Source organism: Scyliorhinus canicula, chromosome 5 (genome assembly GCF_902713615.1).
Source record: "Scyliorhinus canicula chromosome 5, sScyCan1.1, whole genome shotgun sequence".
Taxonomy (NCBI): Eukaryota; Metazoa; Chordata; class Chondrichthyes; order Carcharhiniformes; family Scyliorhinidae; genus Scyliorhinus; species Scyliorhinus canicula.
This window is the reverse complement of record NC_052150.1, coordinates 187,145,643-187,161,836: the sequence shown is the minus strand read 5'-3', so window position 1 is coordinate 187,161,836 and position 16,194 is coordinate 187,145,643. Positions and strand designations below refer to the sequence as shown.

Sequence of the window (16,194 nt, the reverse complement as noted above, 5' to 3'; positions counted from 1 at the left end):
GAACAATGGTTAGCATTGTTGCTTCACAGCTTCAGAGACCTGGGTTCGATTCCTGCCTTGGGTCACTGTCTGTCCGGAGTCTGCATGTTCTCCCCGTGTCTGCATGGGTTTCCTTCGGGTGCTCCGGTTTCCTCCCACAAGTCCCGAAAGACGTGCTTTTAGGTAATTTGGACATTCTGAATTACCCTTCCTTGTACCCGAACAGGCGCCGGAATGTGGCGACTAAGGGATTTTCACATTAACTTCATTGTCATTCAAGTGTTAATGTAAGCCTACTTGTGACAATAAAGATAAAGATCATTATTATGAACAGGGGAGTCAAACTAATTGGATAGTTCCTTCAAAAAACCAGCATAGGCTCAATGGACAGAATGACTGTCTTCTATGCAGTTTGATTCTAGAATTAATTTCCGTAGGAGGGCGGCACGGTAGCACAGTGGTTAGCATTGTTGCTTCACAGTGCCAGGGTCCCAGGTTCGATTCCCGGTTTGGGTCACTGTCTGTGCAGAGTCTGCACGTTCTCCCAGTGTCTGCATGGGTTTCCTCCGGGTGCTCCGGTTTCCTCCCATAGTCCAAAGATGTGCAGGTTAGGTAGATTAGCTATGCTAAATTGCCCCTTAGTGTCCAAAAAGGTTAGGTGGGGTTACTGGAATAGGGTGGAGGTGTTGGCTTAAGTCGGGTGCTCTTTCCAAGGGCCGGTGCAGACTTGATGGGCCGAATGGCCTCCTTCTACACTGTAAATTCTATGATAGTGAATTATCCACTCTATTTTTGGTAGCAGAGTCTTCTGCCAACTGTGCCTGTCAATCCGGGATAGTCTCCCTAAATCTCTGAAACTTTGATCCTCTCACTCAGAAGTCTTCCCAAAATCTATGAAGTGCCTTGGAACATTTTACTAAAGGCACTTTGTAAATTGCAAGTTGCTGTTGAATGAAATCAAACAGCTTCACAATGGGAGTTTTTCAATATACTGCTTGTGGTTAGCACTTTGATCATGGTCAGCTGTCTCCATTTAGTTACAGCTTTCAGCTGTTTGAAGGGCTTCAGTGAACAATGCCGGATTCACACAAGCCTATTTTCGCCACTTGCAAACTGCCCAGAGAAACATAACCAGAAAATACAAATAAACTTGTCAACTTTTATTTTTCTAAATTGTATCACAAGAATGAAGTTGGTTAGGCTGATGAGTATTAGAAACAGAGGCCCTCAAACCTCCATTATAACAAGTTTAACTGAATGAGGCCATTTCTTCTAAACACCTGCTTCCATCAAAATTCAAACATCTGTTCTGTAGTATAAACTGTACACAAAAAGCAAGGCACTATACACTTTGTAGATTCTGTAAAAAGTTACTGAATTTGCGCAGCCTTTTCATTATTTCCGGCCATAAATACACTTTGTTCATGATAGCATCGAAAAGTACAGACAGGACATTTTAATGCCTGTACTTGATAGCATGATTATTTGTGGCATGATCTCAGTACAAGCCGTTTTTGTTCAACTAGATGTCGTATTTTCCGGGTAACACAAAAAAAGTCGAAAGTGAATATATGTCATTAACAATTAAATATTTAGTCATTAAACTGCAGTCACTTTTCATATTGTATGATATAAATATAAACTCTTCATGATTTGCTATATTCTACACACAAAATAACACTTTACAAAATAAATCGCCTTCAAGGTACATAGGCAGGATAAGGCCGAGTAGCGTCTATTGCCCATAAGTGCATTGAGGTCAAATGCATACAACGGCACTGTCTTATTATGTCAACACTGTTAAGATCCATAGAGTTCCCCTCAACATGCACAAATTGACAAAATTCCCCCAAAAAGGCATTGCTGCCTTGCATGTGCAATTTATTTCCATACTGTGCTCTTTGACCAGACCACAGTCCATGATTGATCCATGGATGTCAAAATGATCTTCGGTGAAAGCTCCGTTACTAAGCATGTGTTTTTAAAAAAACTATGCACTTTACTATAAACTACTCAGAAAAGTCCTTTTGCTTTCTTCAGTTTAACTTGCTTCCAGGAGGGCAGGATACTGAACTCTTCTCTTGTCATTTCTAGTGCTTTCTGAAAAAGAATACATATTTTCATTAAACTTGATTCACTAAATACTGAAGCTATATAGGGGACAGAAAATTCTTCAGTGTGAGATAGGTAAGGAACTAGAAACACATTTAACAAATAAACCGGACTTCCCGTGGGGCCATGGTGTGAGTGGTTGCACACAGGGCATTTCCTGCTCGAAAGCACAGGTAAGAGCTGTTTTTACCCGATATTGGGTGGAATTTTGATGAAAAGGTGTAGTTGAAGGTCGGAGGAGTTGTTGGCGGGGAGGGTCCAAGTGGTGAAAATGAATATTCTGCCGAGGTTCTTGTTTATTTTTCAGGCTCTCCTGATCTTTATACCAAAGGCCTTTTTTAAAAAATTGGACACGATTATTTCGGACTTTGTACGGGAGGGGAAGGTGCTTAGGGCCGGAAGGACCCTACTACAGTGGCAGCAGCGGGAGTTTGCATTGCCGAACCTGCTTCATTATTACTGGGCGGAGAATGTGGAAAAGGTGCGGCAATGGTGGGAAGGAGAAGGGGTAGAGTGGGTTAGGATGGAGGAGGAATCTTATAGGGGGTCCAACTTAAGGGCCATGATGACAGCAGTGTTGCCAATGACTCAGAGTAGGTATTTGGTGGTCCAATCAACAGTGAAGATTTGGAATCATTTGAGAAGGCATGGAGGGGATGTCGGTGTTAACGCCTCTGTGTAAGTATCATGGGTTTGAGCCGGGGGCTGGGGTGGATCGTGTGTACAGGAGGTGGAGGGAAATGGGGCTGGACAAGGTGAGGAATCTGTATTTAGAGGAAGAGTTTGCCAGTTTGGAGGAGCTAAGGGAGAGGGTAGAGCTGCCGAGGGGGAGCGAGTTCAGATATCTGCAGGTTAGGGACTTTGCACGAAAGGTCTGGAGGGGGTTCCCTAAGTTGCCGGGATACCCCTGCTGGAGCGACTGCTGCTTCCGGATGTGGAAGGGAAGGGAAAAAATGGGGATATATACAAGGGGCTGCGGGAGCAGCTGGCGAATGGGTGGTGAAGATCAAGGAGAAATGGGAAGTGGAGTTGGGAATGGAGATCAATTGGGGAATATGGAGTGAGGCACAGCGAAGAGTAAACGGGACCTCCTCTTGTGCAAGGATGGGCCTGATACAGTTTAAGGTGGTGCACAGGATGCATATGACTCAGGTGAGAATGAGTGGGTTCTTTCAGGGGGTAGAGGATGAGTGTGAGAGGTGTGGGCAGGGGCCAACGAATCACACGCACATGTTCTGGGGTTGTGAAAAATTGGGACGATTCTGGGCGGGAGTGTTCATGGTCTTCGCCAGGATTGTGGAGGAGGTGGTGGACCCTGTCCCTTTGGTGGCGATATTTGGGGTTTCAGAGAAGCTGGAGCTCATGGAGAGGAGGAAGGCCAATGTCTTGGCCTTCACCTCTCTGATTACCCGGCGGCGAATTTTACTGGAGTGGCGGTCGACATCGCCACCGGGGGTAGTGGCTTGGTTGGGTAACCTGTACGACTTCTTTATGGTTGGAGAAGATAAAGTATTAGTTAAGGTGCTCAACAGAGGGATTTGAGAAAAGTTGGGGGATGTTTGTGACCGTGTTTGAGGAACTGGTAGTTTTGTGTGTGTGTGGGGCCGGCGGGAGGAGGAGGAGGAGGAAGGAGGAAAGAGGTTGAAAAAGGGGAAAAAGTTGTACAAACTGTGTAGTTGATTGTTGGGAAGTATGTATCCCGGGCTGTTTATTTGTTACATGTTTGTAATTAAAAACATTTAAAAAAACAAACAAATAAACGGTGTGATGAAATTGTACAGATCAGGAAAGCTGAAGGATAGAAATAAAGACCTTAAGGTAGCAGAACAAATTAGGTCACGAACGCGAATGCAAAATTTTCCAGATGACATGGGGGAAGAGACCCAGCAATCTATCAGAGAGATAGGGAGAAAACAAAAGAGAAATGAACTCCACGCTATCTCAGCAGATGGCTAAGGAATAATTTTGGATAGAAGATTGGTAAACTAAGTCACCCACTAACCCTCACTGACCATTAATAGCCTAATTACTGTAGTAGGATTGCAAAACTAGTTATTCTACTCCCAAAATTAAAATTTTTTAAAAAAATGTGCAGATATTTTCAACATAGATAAGCAATTTCAACCTACCCAGGACCACCAAGTTGCTAAGAAGGCTGAATACCACAAATTGCAATTTGATATTCCTACTCACTTACAGCTTATCATCAACAGCAGAGGTGAAAGGCTTTCTTGCACATTTGTCTCAGAAACAGGGGCAAATGTGTGGAGCTTGTTCCATTCCCAAATAAATTGTACAGAAGCAAATACTATGCTGGTTAAAAAATTGCCACAAGAGCATTATGACTAAACAATGACTTCAGTTAATTTCTCCCCACCGCAGAAAGCAGCTTCCTCTAGTCAGGACTTAACATTAGAGTAGTATGGAATTTAACAAAACTCTGATGAAAGATCACTGACCTGAAATGTTAACTCTGTTTCTCTCTCCACTGATGCTGCCAGACCTGCTGAGCATTTCCAGTATTTTCTGTTTTTATTAACAAAACTAAACTTGATTTTGACTCTTGCAGTGTTGATGCAGTTTGCTACAGGTATTCTCCACGGGGCTCTCAAAAGGCAAGTTGAAATTGTTACTTGCTTGAGGCAATCGTTCAGGTGAAATGGATTAACCAGTGCACACTAAACCTGTCATTTAGATAGTCTATTTACGATCAGTTTTGTCCAGCAAACAGTTTGGTTTTTTAAAGGACTTGTAAGGATTTATTAACTATAACTATTATAAAAATGGACAAAATTACATTAGTCCAAAATTAGGATTCACAAGGCGGCCATGCTGTGGAAAGAATGCAACACAGGTCACCTCAGAGTATCACATGCTCTATAATGCATATTAAAGTAGGAGGAACATTTTCTTTTGAGAATATAGCACTTATTTAGGGGAAGGTTGACTTTGCTATGGAATGGAATACATCCACACTTTATCAGTATAAGTGTCAAAGGTTTTCCATCTGACACAGAACACAGTCAAATGTATAATGACACTTTTGTCGACTCTTCTCCTAACTTGGATGAGCAAGAGGAAATCTGCTAAATTAATCCAAGTCTTGTACAATCTTGTGTTATGGAATTGCAACCAGTACGAGCTGGTTTGAGATTTCCAAACTCTTTTTTGTAGGTCCCCAACAGGGAGCAGAGTGAGGGAACGGTCATCCCGCCGGAATGAAAGGAGTTCTTGAGGTCAAATAAGTCCCTTAATCCACTACACCATCAAACCATCCGATTGGTCTTTCAGTTTTCATAGATCATTAAGATGTTTGAGGCAAAGCCACTATCGATTTTCAACCAGCTCCAGTCCTAGCTCTGGGGTCTCTCTACTTATTACCTGATTTTGGTACTATGGTCCATTTTTTGAACTAACTCCGACACTACAGCAGAGAGGGAAATCTCTATAATAGATCAAAGAGCAAATGATCAAATAGAACATAGAACGATACAGCGCAGTACAGGCCCTTCGGCCCTCGATGTTGCACCGACATGGAAAAAACGAAAGGCCATCTAACCTACACTATGCCCCACTGTTTCCGTTAGGTGAGGAGACGAGGACCCGTGGGCACAGCCTTAGAATTAGAGGGGGTAAGTTCAGAACAGAAATGCGGAGACATTTCTTCAGCCAGAGAGTGGTGGGCCTGTGGAATTCATTGCCGCGGAGTGCAGTGGAGGCCGGGACGCTAAATGGCTTCAAGGCAGAGATAGATAAATTCTTGATGTCGCGAGGAATTAAGGGCTACGGGGAGAATGCTGGTAGGTGGAGTTGAAATGCCCATCAGCCATGATTGAATGGCGGAGTGGACTCGATGGGCCGAATGGCCTTACTTCCACTCCTATGTCTTATGGTCTTATGCCCTTATCATCCATATGCTTATCCAATAAACTTTTAAATGCCCTCAATGTTGGCGAGTTCACTACTGTTGCAGGTAGGGCATTCCACGGCCTCACCACTCTTTGCGTAAAAAACCCACCTCTGTCCTATATCTATTACCCCTCAATTTAAGGCTATGTCCCCTCGTGCTAGCCACCTCCATCCACGGGAGAAGGCTCTCGCTGTCCACCCTATCTAACTCTCTGATCATTTTGTATGCCTCTATTAAGTCACCTCTTAACCTTCTTCTCTCAAACGAAAACAACCTCAAGTCCATCAGCCTTTCCTCATAAGATTTTCCCTCCATACCAGGCAACATCCTGGTAAATCTCCTCTGCACCCGTTCCAAAGCTTCCACGTCCTTCCTATAATGAGGCGACCAAAACTGTACGCAATACTCCAAATACGGCCATACTAGAGTTTTGTACAACTGCAACATGACCTCATGGCTCCGGAACTCAATCCCTCTACCAATAAAGGCCAACACACCATAGGCCTTCTTCACAACCCTATCAACCTGGGTGGCAACTTTCAGGGATCTATGTACATGGACACCGAGATCCCTCTGCTCATCCACACTACCAAGAATTTTACCATTAGCCAAATATTCCGCATTCCTGTTATTCTTTCCAAAGTGAATCACCTCACACTTCTCCACATTAAACTCCATTTGCCACCTCTCAGCCCAGCTCTGCAGCTTATCTATGTCCCTCTGTAAACTGCAACATCCTTCCGCACTGTCTACAACTCCACCGACTTTAGTGTCGTCTGCAAATTTACTCACCCATCCTTCTGCGCCCTCCTCTAGGTCATTTATAAAAATGACAAACAGCAACGGCCCCAGAACAGATCCTTGTGGTACGCCACTCGTAACTGAACTCCATTCTGCACATTTCCCATCAACCACCACTCTCTGTCTTCTTTCAACTAGCCAATTTCTGATCTACATCTCTAAATCACCCTCAATCCCCAGCCTCCGTATTTTCTGCAATAGCCGACCGTGGGGAACCTTATCAAACGCTTTACTGAAATCCATATACACATCAACTGCTCTACCCTTGTCCACCTGTTCAGTCACCTTCTCAAAGAACTCGATAAGGTTTGTGAGGCATGACCTACCCTTCACAAAACCATGCTGACTATCCCTAATCATATTATTCCAATCTTGATGATTATAAATCGTATCTTTTATAATCCTCTCCAAGACTTTACCCCCCACAGACGTTAGGCTCACCGGCCTATAGTTACTGGGGTTATCTCTACTCCCCTTCTTGAACAAAGGGACCACATTTGCTATCCTCCAGTCCTCTGGCACTATTCCTGTATCCAATGATGACCTAAAAATCAAAGCCAAAGGCTCAGCAATCTCTTCCCTGGCTTCCCAGAGAATCCTAGGATAAATCCCATCAGGCCCCGGGGACTTATCTATTTTCACCGTGTCCAGAATTGACAACACTTCTTCCCTACGCACCTCAATGCCATCTATTCTAATAGCCTGGGTCTCAGCATTCTCCTCCACAATATTATCTTTTTCCTGAGTGAATACTGACGAAAAGTATTCATTTAGTATCTCGCTTATCTCCTCAGCCTCCACACACAACTTCCCACCACTGTCCTTGACTGGCCCTACTCTTACCCTAGTCATTCTTTTATTCCTGACATACCTATTAGAAAGCTTTTGGGTTTTCCTTGATCCGACCTGCTAAAGACTTCTCATGTCCCCTCCTTGCTCGTCTTAGCTCTCTCTTTAGATCCTTCCTCGCTTCCCTGTAACTATCAAGCGCCTCAACTGAAACTTCACGCCTCATCTTCACATAGGCCTCCTTTTTCCTCTTAACAAGAGATTCCACTTCTTTGGTAAACCACGGTTCCCTCGCTCTACCCTTTCCTCCCTGTCTGACTGGTACGTACTGATCAAGAACACGCAATAGCTGTTCCTTGAACAAGCTCCACAAATCCAGTGTGCCCAACCCTTGCAGCCTACTTCTCCAACCTACACATCCTATGTCATGTCTAATGGCATCATAATTGCCCTTCCCCCAGCTATAACTCTTGCCCTGCGGGGTGTACTTATCCCTTTCCATCACTCATGTAAAGGTCACCGAATTGTGGTCACTGTCTCCAAAGTGTTCACCTACCTCCAGATCTAACACCTGGCCTGGTTCATTACCCAAAACCAAAGTGGCCTCACCTCTTGTTGGCCTGTCAACATATTGTGTCAGAAAACCCTCCTGCACACATTGTACAAAGAACGACCCATCCAATGTACTCGAACTATATCTTTTCCAGTCAATATTAGGAAAGTTAAAGTCTCCCATAACAACTACCCTGTTACTTTCGCTCTTTTCCAGAATCATCTTCGCCATCCTTTCCTCTACATCTCTAGAACTATTAGGTGGCCTATAGAAAACTCCCAACAGTGTGACCTCTCCTTTCCTGTTTCTAACCTCAGCCCATACTACCTCGGAAGAAGAGTCCCCATCTTGCATCCTTTCTGCCATACGTTGAAGATACTAAATTAGGAAATCCAAAAAAGTAATAGTAGGTAATCATACTTTTGACCCTGCACACACAACTGGATAGTGCCTAATATAAAAAAAGAGTGGTTGCAAATGTTTGTGGGGCAGACCTATGTCATGTTACCAAACATCCTGCGTCTTCCTCGACAATGGAGGTTAAAAATGCAGAGGACTCAATCGATTTCAGGCATTCTCCACATCAAAAACAAGTTCATTTCAATTTCAAAGGAGAATAACGCTTTGATTTATAAAAATTGAGCTCAGGGAATTTAGATTCAAGCTCATAAGGATGTGATGTTGAATCAATAAGATTGACCTACTTGACAGCAAAGAACTTTGGCTTATCTAGCCATTAGGATTGATCTCATCATGTAACAGGGCACATCTGAACAAGGTCCTCACAAACTGCTTTCTCTTTTTCTTTTCCTCTCACTAAACTAAAATGTATAAATCGGCCGACTAAAGGAACAGTCACTCCTGCTCTGTTTGTTATTCTGTTTGCCTGAGTAATAAGATGCAGAATTGACCAATGCCTCAGTTGAAAGTACACGGTTTCTCTTCGGGCACTAGTACTTAATTGGAAAAAAACCCACAGGCCTGGCTGCCCTTTAAATATGGTGATATACTTGAAGCACTCTAGCCTAAATATGTTGGTAATTAATATTGCATGTACCAAGCAATGGCCCACTTCAAATTAATTTTATGTCTTCATACATTAGAAGATGGAAGCATGATGTATGAACTGCATTGGTCTGATAGCCCATGCCTTGAAAAGGATGCACCCACCATTTATTTAGATAGCATGCAATATTCATTACCAATGCTGCCACCATCTCTCCCTTTCCTTGCTGACAGCCTTAATTGTCCTTCTGGGTCCATCCTAAGAATGTTTGCTCAGCAAGTTTCCCCTGCTGCCTTGTTATCTTCCTGCCGATGACTAGATAGTTTACAGCTTTTCCACCATTGAGTCTGATGTGCAGCCTCCCGAGCCCACCACCACCTTCCCTGCTCCAGCAGGCTCCACAAAATACCACCCAATGTGTACAGCTTTGCACCATCAACACATCATCATTGGATCTGGTTTTGTGGCGTAGTTAGTATGAGGCATTGTTGTAATTGATGTAATTTAAGAAAAAAAGATGTTTGTTGCCAGCATTTTCCCAGAACACAATTTCTGCTAATGTTTTTACCATGCACACAGGTCACAGGAAATTGTTCATCTCCCATGGGCTATAAATTGCCTCCATCATCCAAAACAAACATGATGAACTAAAGCACCATAGCATAACATCTGTATAGGCTGATTACTATCAGATCTAACTGTTTGGCGTCCAAGTATAAAATAAAGTGACAACAATTTATGTCTAAACTCATTAAAAGTAGAGGTTTTCAATATCTGGCATTCTAAAATACATGACCTCTAATTCAACTTAAAAAATTTGAAACTCCATTAACCAATTTTAATGGAAGCTAGTACATTATGGGGGTAATTTTGTACCAACGTTGGCCGTCAGCGAGAATAGTGACGTGGGAAATGCCAAGGGCAGGCCCTCTGGGAGTGGTCCCCTTATGTGTGTAGGGGAGGGCTGATTCTGGTGAGGGGACAGATTGCACCCAAGACTACAGTGTTGGGGAGTGGGGGGGGGGGGGTTTGCGAAGAGCCTCTGATGCTTGTGAGGTGGTCCTCCATGTCCATGGCGAATGGGGAGGGGACGGTTTACTTTCTGTGCTAATCGGGGCACTCTTTAAAGATGGGGCCCTAGTCTCTGTTGATCTGACCTTATCGGCTGTAATAATAATAATAATCTGTATTACTGTGACAAGTAGGCTTACATTAACACTGCAATGAAGTTACTGTGAAGAGCCCCTAGTCTCCAGCGTTAGTTCAGGTACACATAGGGAGAATTCACAATGTCCAATTTACCCAACAAGCATGTCTTTCAGGACTTGTGGGAGGGAACTGGAGCACCCGGAGGAAAGCCACGCAGACACAGGGAGAACATGCAGATTCTGCACAGACAGTGACCTAAGCCGGGAATCGAACCCAGGATGCTGGCGCTGTGAAGCAAAACAGTGCTAACCACTGTGCTACAGTGCCGCCCAATATCAGGCCTCACCCCGCCAGACTGACAGCGTAAACCCCGCCCACTCATATTTTTTCCTGAGAGTGCCTGAAAATCTGGCTTAAAAACGTGGCTGCGCAGCTGGAGATCTACACGCTGGTTTTCAGTCAGAACCTGACACTCAAAGAAATATTGGAAAATTCCACCCTCTATGTCTCTTTTCACTGTTTCATCTGTCGGTGCTAGTTTCTTTTCATGTCACCACAGAGCTGCAAAGTATTCGGAAGAAAGATTACTGGGCTTGAATTGTTCAGTGTCGAAAGATGCATTGGAGTGAGTGACTGGTTCGAAACATTGGGCGGGTGGGGTCAAAATCATCAACAGTACACTTTTTATAAAAAGCCTTTCAAAATCAGGAGGGGTTTGCACACAGAGGGCAGGGAAATCTGTTCCCATTGGTGAAAGGATCGATGGTACAGATTTAAGGGAATTTGCAAAAGCAGCACCGGAGAGAGGAGGAGAAAACTGTTCATGGTTAGGATCTTGCATGCACTGCCTGAGTGTGTGATGGAGGCAGATTCAATTGATGCATTCAAAAAGGAATTGGATCGTTATCTGAAAAGAACCTGCAGGGCTATGGGCTAGGTAGATTGTTCCTTTGGAGAGGCAACACAGACGGAACAGGCTGAATGCCCTCCTTCAGGGCTGTGACAATTCTGTGATTCAAATAAAAAAAATTGCTTGGTTGTCTTTTATTTATGTCAAATGTTACGAGGTTGTTGGGCTCCCAATTAGACTCGTGTAAAACTAGACATGCAATTTGACACTACATTATGGTGCACACAAAATACAAGTGTTTCTGAGGTATTCTTTTTGAATTTTCATTGAGCTGCATTTTTAAGAGGGGAGATATACGAGTTACACTCATGCATATCCACGGCACCACATGTAGGCACAGCTGTGATTTAGATTCATCTGCCTTACAGCTGCTTGTTCTGCTGTATTTATCAAACAGGCAGGTGGGCAACCTGTTTTCATGAACCTGCTAATGCCACCTGTAATCAGTTCAGAGAGTCACTTGGCGCAACTTTCTTTTCAAGCTAAGTGGCTTGGTGAAGACCAAATTCTTTCCTAAGGATTAAAAATGGAAGGGGAGATAATCTGGTAATCTCACTGGATGAGCAATCCAGAGGCCTGGGTTAATGATCTGAGGACATGGGCTAAAATCCAACCATGGCAGCCGGTGAAATTTATATTCAATTAAAAAATATGGAAGCTAATCTCAGTAACAGTGGCCATGAAACCATCATCGATTTTCATGGTCAAACCATCTGATTCACTGAGGCCCTTCAGGTAAGACATCCTTATTTGGTCTGACCTACATGTGACTCCAGGCACACAGCAAAGTGGTTGACTCTTCAATGTCCCAGCAAGCCACTCAGCTCAAGGGCAATTAAGGGATGAACAACGGATGTTTGCCCACATCCCATGAAAGAATAGAGAAAATAAAGTTGGCACAACACAAATTTAAATGAGGGATTGACAACAAAGTTTTACAGTCCTTCAAATACTTGCTGCTATGACAAGTGACCTGTAAGCTAAATCCAGTGTTAAAGTTCTTCATTTGCCAAATGTCCCTCATTTATTCATTTTATTATTTCTTATAAGCATTTTGTGCTGGAGATTGAATTGTGCCATTGGTATTTAAATTTCCATGCAGCGAGATCTGCTACTCCATAGATTAATTTAAAAAATACTTAATATGCAGATGCCAATTTCCTGCTCAAAGCTGCCATTTAAAAAATGTGGGCACCTGAACCCAACATAGAACAATTCGATCCTGAGCTCTCAGGCATTATTCTTCTCCTCTCCGGGATCCTTGGAGCATTAATTGGAAACAGCGCAGGAATTTCATTTTCAAGTGATCAGGACAATCAATGACATTAAAACTTTATTGGAAAGGCCTTTATTCTGGAAGGTTAATCTTACTTGCATTGGCAATGTGAAAAGCAAGGGGAAAACAGTACATTTTAGAAAACTGCGACTATGTACAACTTCACACTTTTGAGGAATTACACACCAAAATTCCAACTTCTGATAATTGCAGGTTTAAGTGCATATTACAATATAGTGAATATCTCTACATTTTTTTTAAACGGATGAATATTGAAAGCTGAAACTTAATCTGACATCAAGGCAATAGTTTAAAACTATTTTTCTAAATTCTCCCCCACTCCGACAACCCCCCCCCCCCCCCCCTCCCCCCCCTTCATGTTCTAAGGCAGCGTTGGGATGGTGGACCTCTCTGTATTTGTCCACGGTTATGTTAGACAAAGTACTGCAGTGGTTTGCCATTGTTTTCTGCAGTGTGGCTGGCCAGGAAACTCTCCCGCTCGATATCACCTGCCATCCGGCACACAGGCTGATGATCAGTTTGTCTGAGCACGTTATCAGCCACGCTATCCGGTCATCTGGCCCTGAAGTGGGACATGAACCTGGAGCTTCTGGCCCAGGGTGGGGACACCACCACGACGCCACAAGTAATTACCATGGATATTAGCTACTTTCAGACAATCCCAGTGGTCAGCTATAGTTTGAAATGTTCTAACTGTTCACATTATAACCATTTTTAACCCATTATATATCCAAATTGGGGTGAACGTGCTTCCCTAAAACACATCCTTATAAAGAACCCAGTAGCTTTTATGTAGTCTAATTGTAAAATCTTGGCTTCTTTCAATGGGATATTTTGGCCTCGAGAATTAAAAGCACACTTCCCATTTCAGAATTGCTTAGGAGGTAGCCAGAAAGATTGCTCTTGTTACAACAACCGTAAATGACTCCAGTTATCGTATCAAAAGCGACATCATGAAGACTGGAGTAACTTTTCTGAACAGCACATCTATATATAAACTGTGGGAGTTGAATATAATTTATAAAACCTCAGTTTAAGGTTAAGGGAAATGATTTCCAGTACTTTAAAAAGCACGGAGATTCCATGCAACATGAAACCATCTATGGTCAACAAATTCTAAGCTTTACTCACATATCAACGTAACTGGTATTGCACACTCTCTCTCTACATGATTTTGGAAAGCTTTCAAATTCTTCCACTTTATAGAGTTGACAATTTATAAAAAATATCAAGGTCACATCAAACTATCCTGAGACAGAAAGGTTTACTGCAAAGTCACTTTTTTCACCTCACACATTTACAATTAATGCTGCATAATTATTATGGTGCATTAAAAATCTTCCACTTTGTAAGATACCAAACACAGTGCAGCAATCTACTTGAACAAAACAAATTGCCATTTCACAAAGCTCATGACAGTTAAACAGCATCAGTCTCCAGAGAAAGAAAATGCACCAGAACAAGGAGCTCTGGTGCAAGAAAGGGAGTAAAAATAGACGCCACAATTGTCAAAGTGCAGGTCATATTCTAACTAGTAGGGGTGCCCAATATACATGGGAAATGGTGCAGTATGTGTGATTGGATATGGTGTAAGAACACACATAATGGGCTGGATTTTCTCAGGATGATGATTGTCTAGACAATGGGCAGGGAAGCTGAGGCAACCACGCCTTGGTTATGTGGGGGAGTTTCGGCTGGATTCCACGCCAATCATGCCACTGAGGCTCCCCTCCCTTTGAGGAGGAAGAGTTTGCCTCCAAAAGCTGTTGGCCAGGGGCCTGGGACTTCATGTCCTAGCAATGCCTCTGGGAGACCGCAGTATCATGAGTAATTACTGCTGGCAGGTCCTCTCCGTGGTTCACAATGACCCTCCACCTTGACGTGCAGGGAGGACACTAGGGTTCACCAGGTGGTCTCCCCATGCAGTGGAGGGCACCCCATCACTGCTAGAATACACTGGCAACAGGCTAGGCCCTTAGGTGACCACTTAGGTGGCACAACTGGATGGCTGTCCTCTATCATCCTCCTTGGCAGAGTGCCATGGTGACTACAATGCGGCAGGCACTCCATTCATATCCTTCCCTCCCAAGTTTTCTTGGACACCTCCCGTCCCACCCTTACCCCGCGTCCACAGGCCCCATAAAATTCAGTCCAAAGTATTTGAAAGAAGGATGAACTTGAAGTCGTACCAATGACGACAACGCCTTACACAGCTTGCCCAATACCACTTGCACCCTAATCAATTCCGATTCAGAGCAGTGGAATTTACCTGGAAGTCTTCATCTGTCAGATAAATTTCAAGCTTTAATGGATCGACTCCCTCTGGCAGAGGCCGGCTTTGCAGTTCTGCCAGTGGGTACTGCGTCTTGCACAGCTTGTCCAATACATCCTCCACCAAAATTATTTTGTTGCAACCTTCAGTTTCCTGGGATTTAAAAAAAGGAAAACAAAGAATGGATTTTAGGAAACCCACATAAACGGCACCATGAGAATCTTGGGGGGTGCGGGGGGAGAGCATTTAGACTCTTTACCGTTTCACTGATCTCTGCAACATCTTCCCGGTGCTCCCAGCTAGGAAACATATTAGTAAACGTCAATGGCTCAAAACCTGCGTGTATCAGGTAGGACTTTGGCGGATTCTTGGTATTCTTTACTGTGATCAAAGTAAAGGAAGAGCAATCTTGGTTAGATACCAATCATCACACCAACTTTACACAACCAAAACCTTCTCGGGCCAAATACACAATTAAATAATATCGCTGAAGTGAGTGAGCGGCATATTGAAGATCACGGACTCGCTCTGCCTACACCCACTTACTCAATGCAGCCCTACTGATCTTTCCAATGTCAATACTTTTTTTCCCAAACCGGACATTTTGACAGTATTTTAAATCTCATGTTGTGCACATGTAGTAACTCTCTGCACTTAACTGGAACAAATTTGCTATAACAGGAAGACATACAGGATAATTGACAGATAACACGAGATTCAAGGTCACAATCGAGGCAAGCAGTTTGAAATCACTGGAGGGCATCATGAGCAGCTTAAAGAATGTCAGCAGGTCCCACGGTTGAATTGTAAAAGCAGTAACATAGGTGCTTGAAGCTATAGTTAGTTAGGGGTTTTGCACAGGAAAGTGTGATTGTCTGATACCAGTGTTACCTTCATGAGGAGACAGTAACATGGGAGCACAACAGACATTATTATTTCAAATGCATGATTTTCTAAGATGATTATGTTTGGACTGTCTCCTTAACTCAGGATAAATGGGGTGGTAAGAGGGTTTTGTGAAGTGCTGGGAGTTCTGTCCAATAACAGGCCTGTGTGCTTTGGTTACCATGGAGACTGGGGTTCCAGGTTAAGACTTGCTGAGAGCAAGGTATAAAATCTTCACATCTGGAAATGGGGGACAGGTTCTCGGTCGAGGATTTTGACCATAGAGAGGGGAGATAGAGAGAGGGGTCTCACAGGGGCAAGAGCTGCAGCTGATGTGGTCAGCAGAGAGGAGAAGACGGTGGGTCTTCAGGCAGAGTGCGGATGGGAGGATGGTCGTCAGCTGAAGAGATGCATCCCATGGCACTCCAGAAGTTTGGAAGATTTGCCATAGCAAGGCAGGGAGGAGAGATCGCTGGAGTAGGCCTTAATGCTGGGTGGCCAGTTGGGGAATTCTCCGAAAACTGAGGGAAG

At 43.6% G+C, this 16,194-nt stretch overlaps 1 protein-coding gene across 1 annotated transcript in view; it reads right to left on the bottom strand.

Moving 5' to 3' along the window:
• Window positions 1-1,118: 1,118 nt before the first annotated feature.
• svila (supervillin a) overlaps window positions 1,119-16,194 on the bottom strand; it is a 222,769-nt gene continuing 207,693 nt past the window's right edge. Inside the window, 3 exon segments of the mRNA XM_038798250.1 lie at window positions 1,119-2,079; window positions 14,776-14,931; window positions 15,038-15,159. Of these exon segments, the coding sequence (XP_038654178.1) occupies window positions 1,993-2,079; window positions 14,776-14,931; window positions 15,038-15,159 (365 nt within the window). The 3' untranslated portion in view covers window positions 1,119-1,992.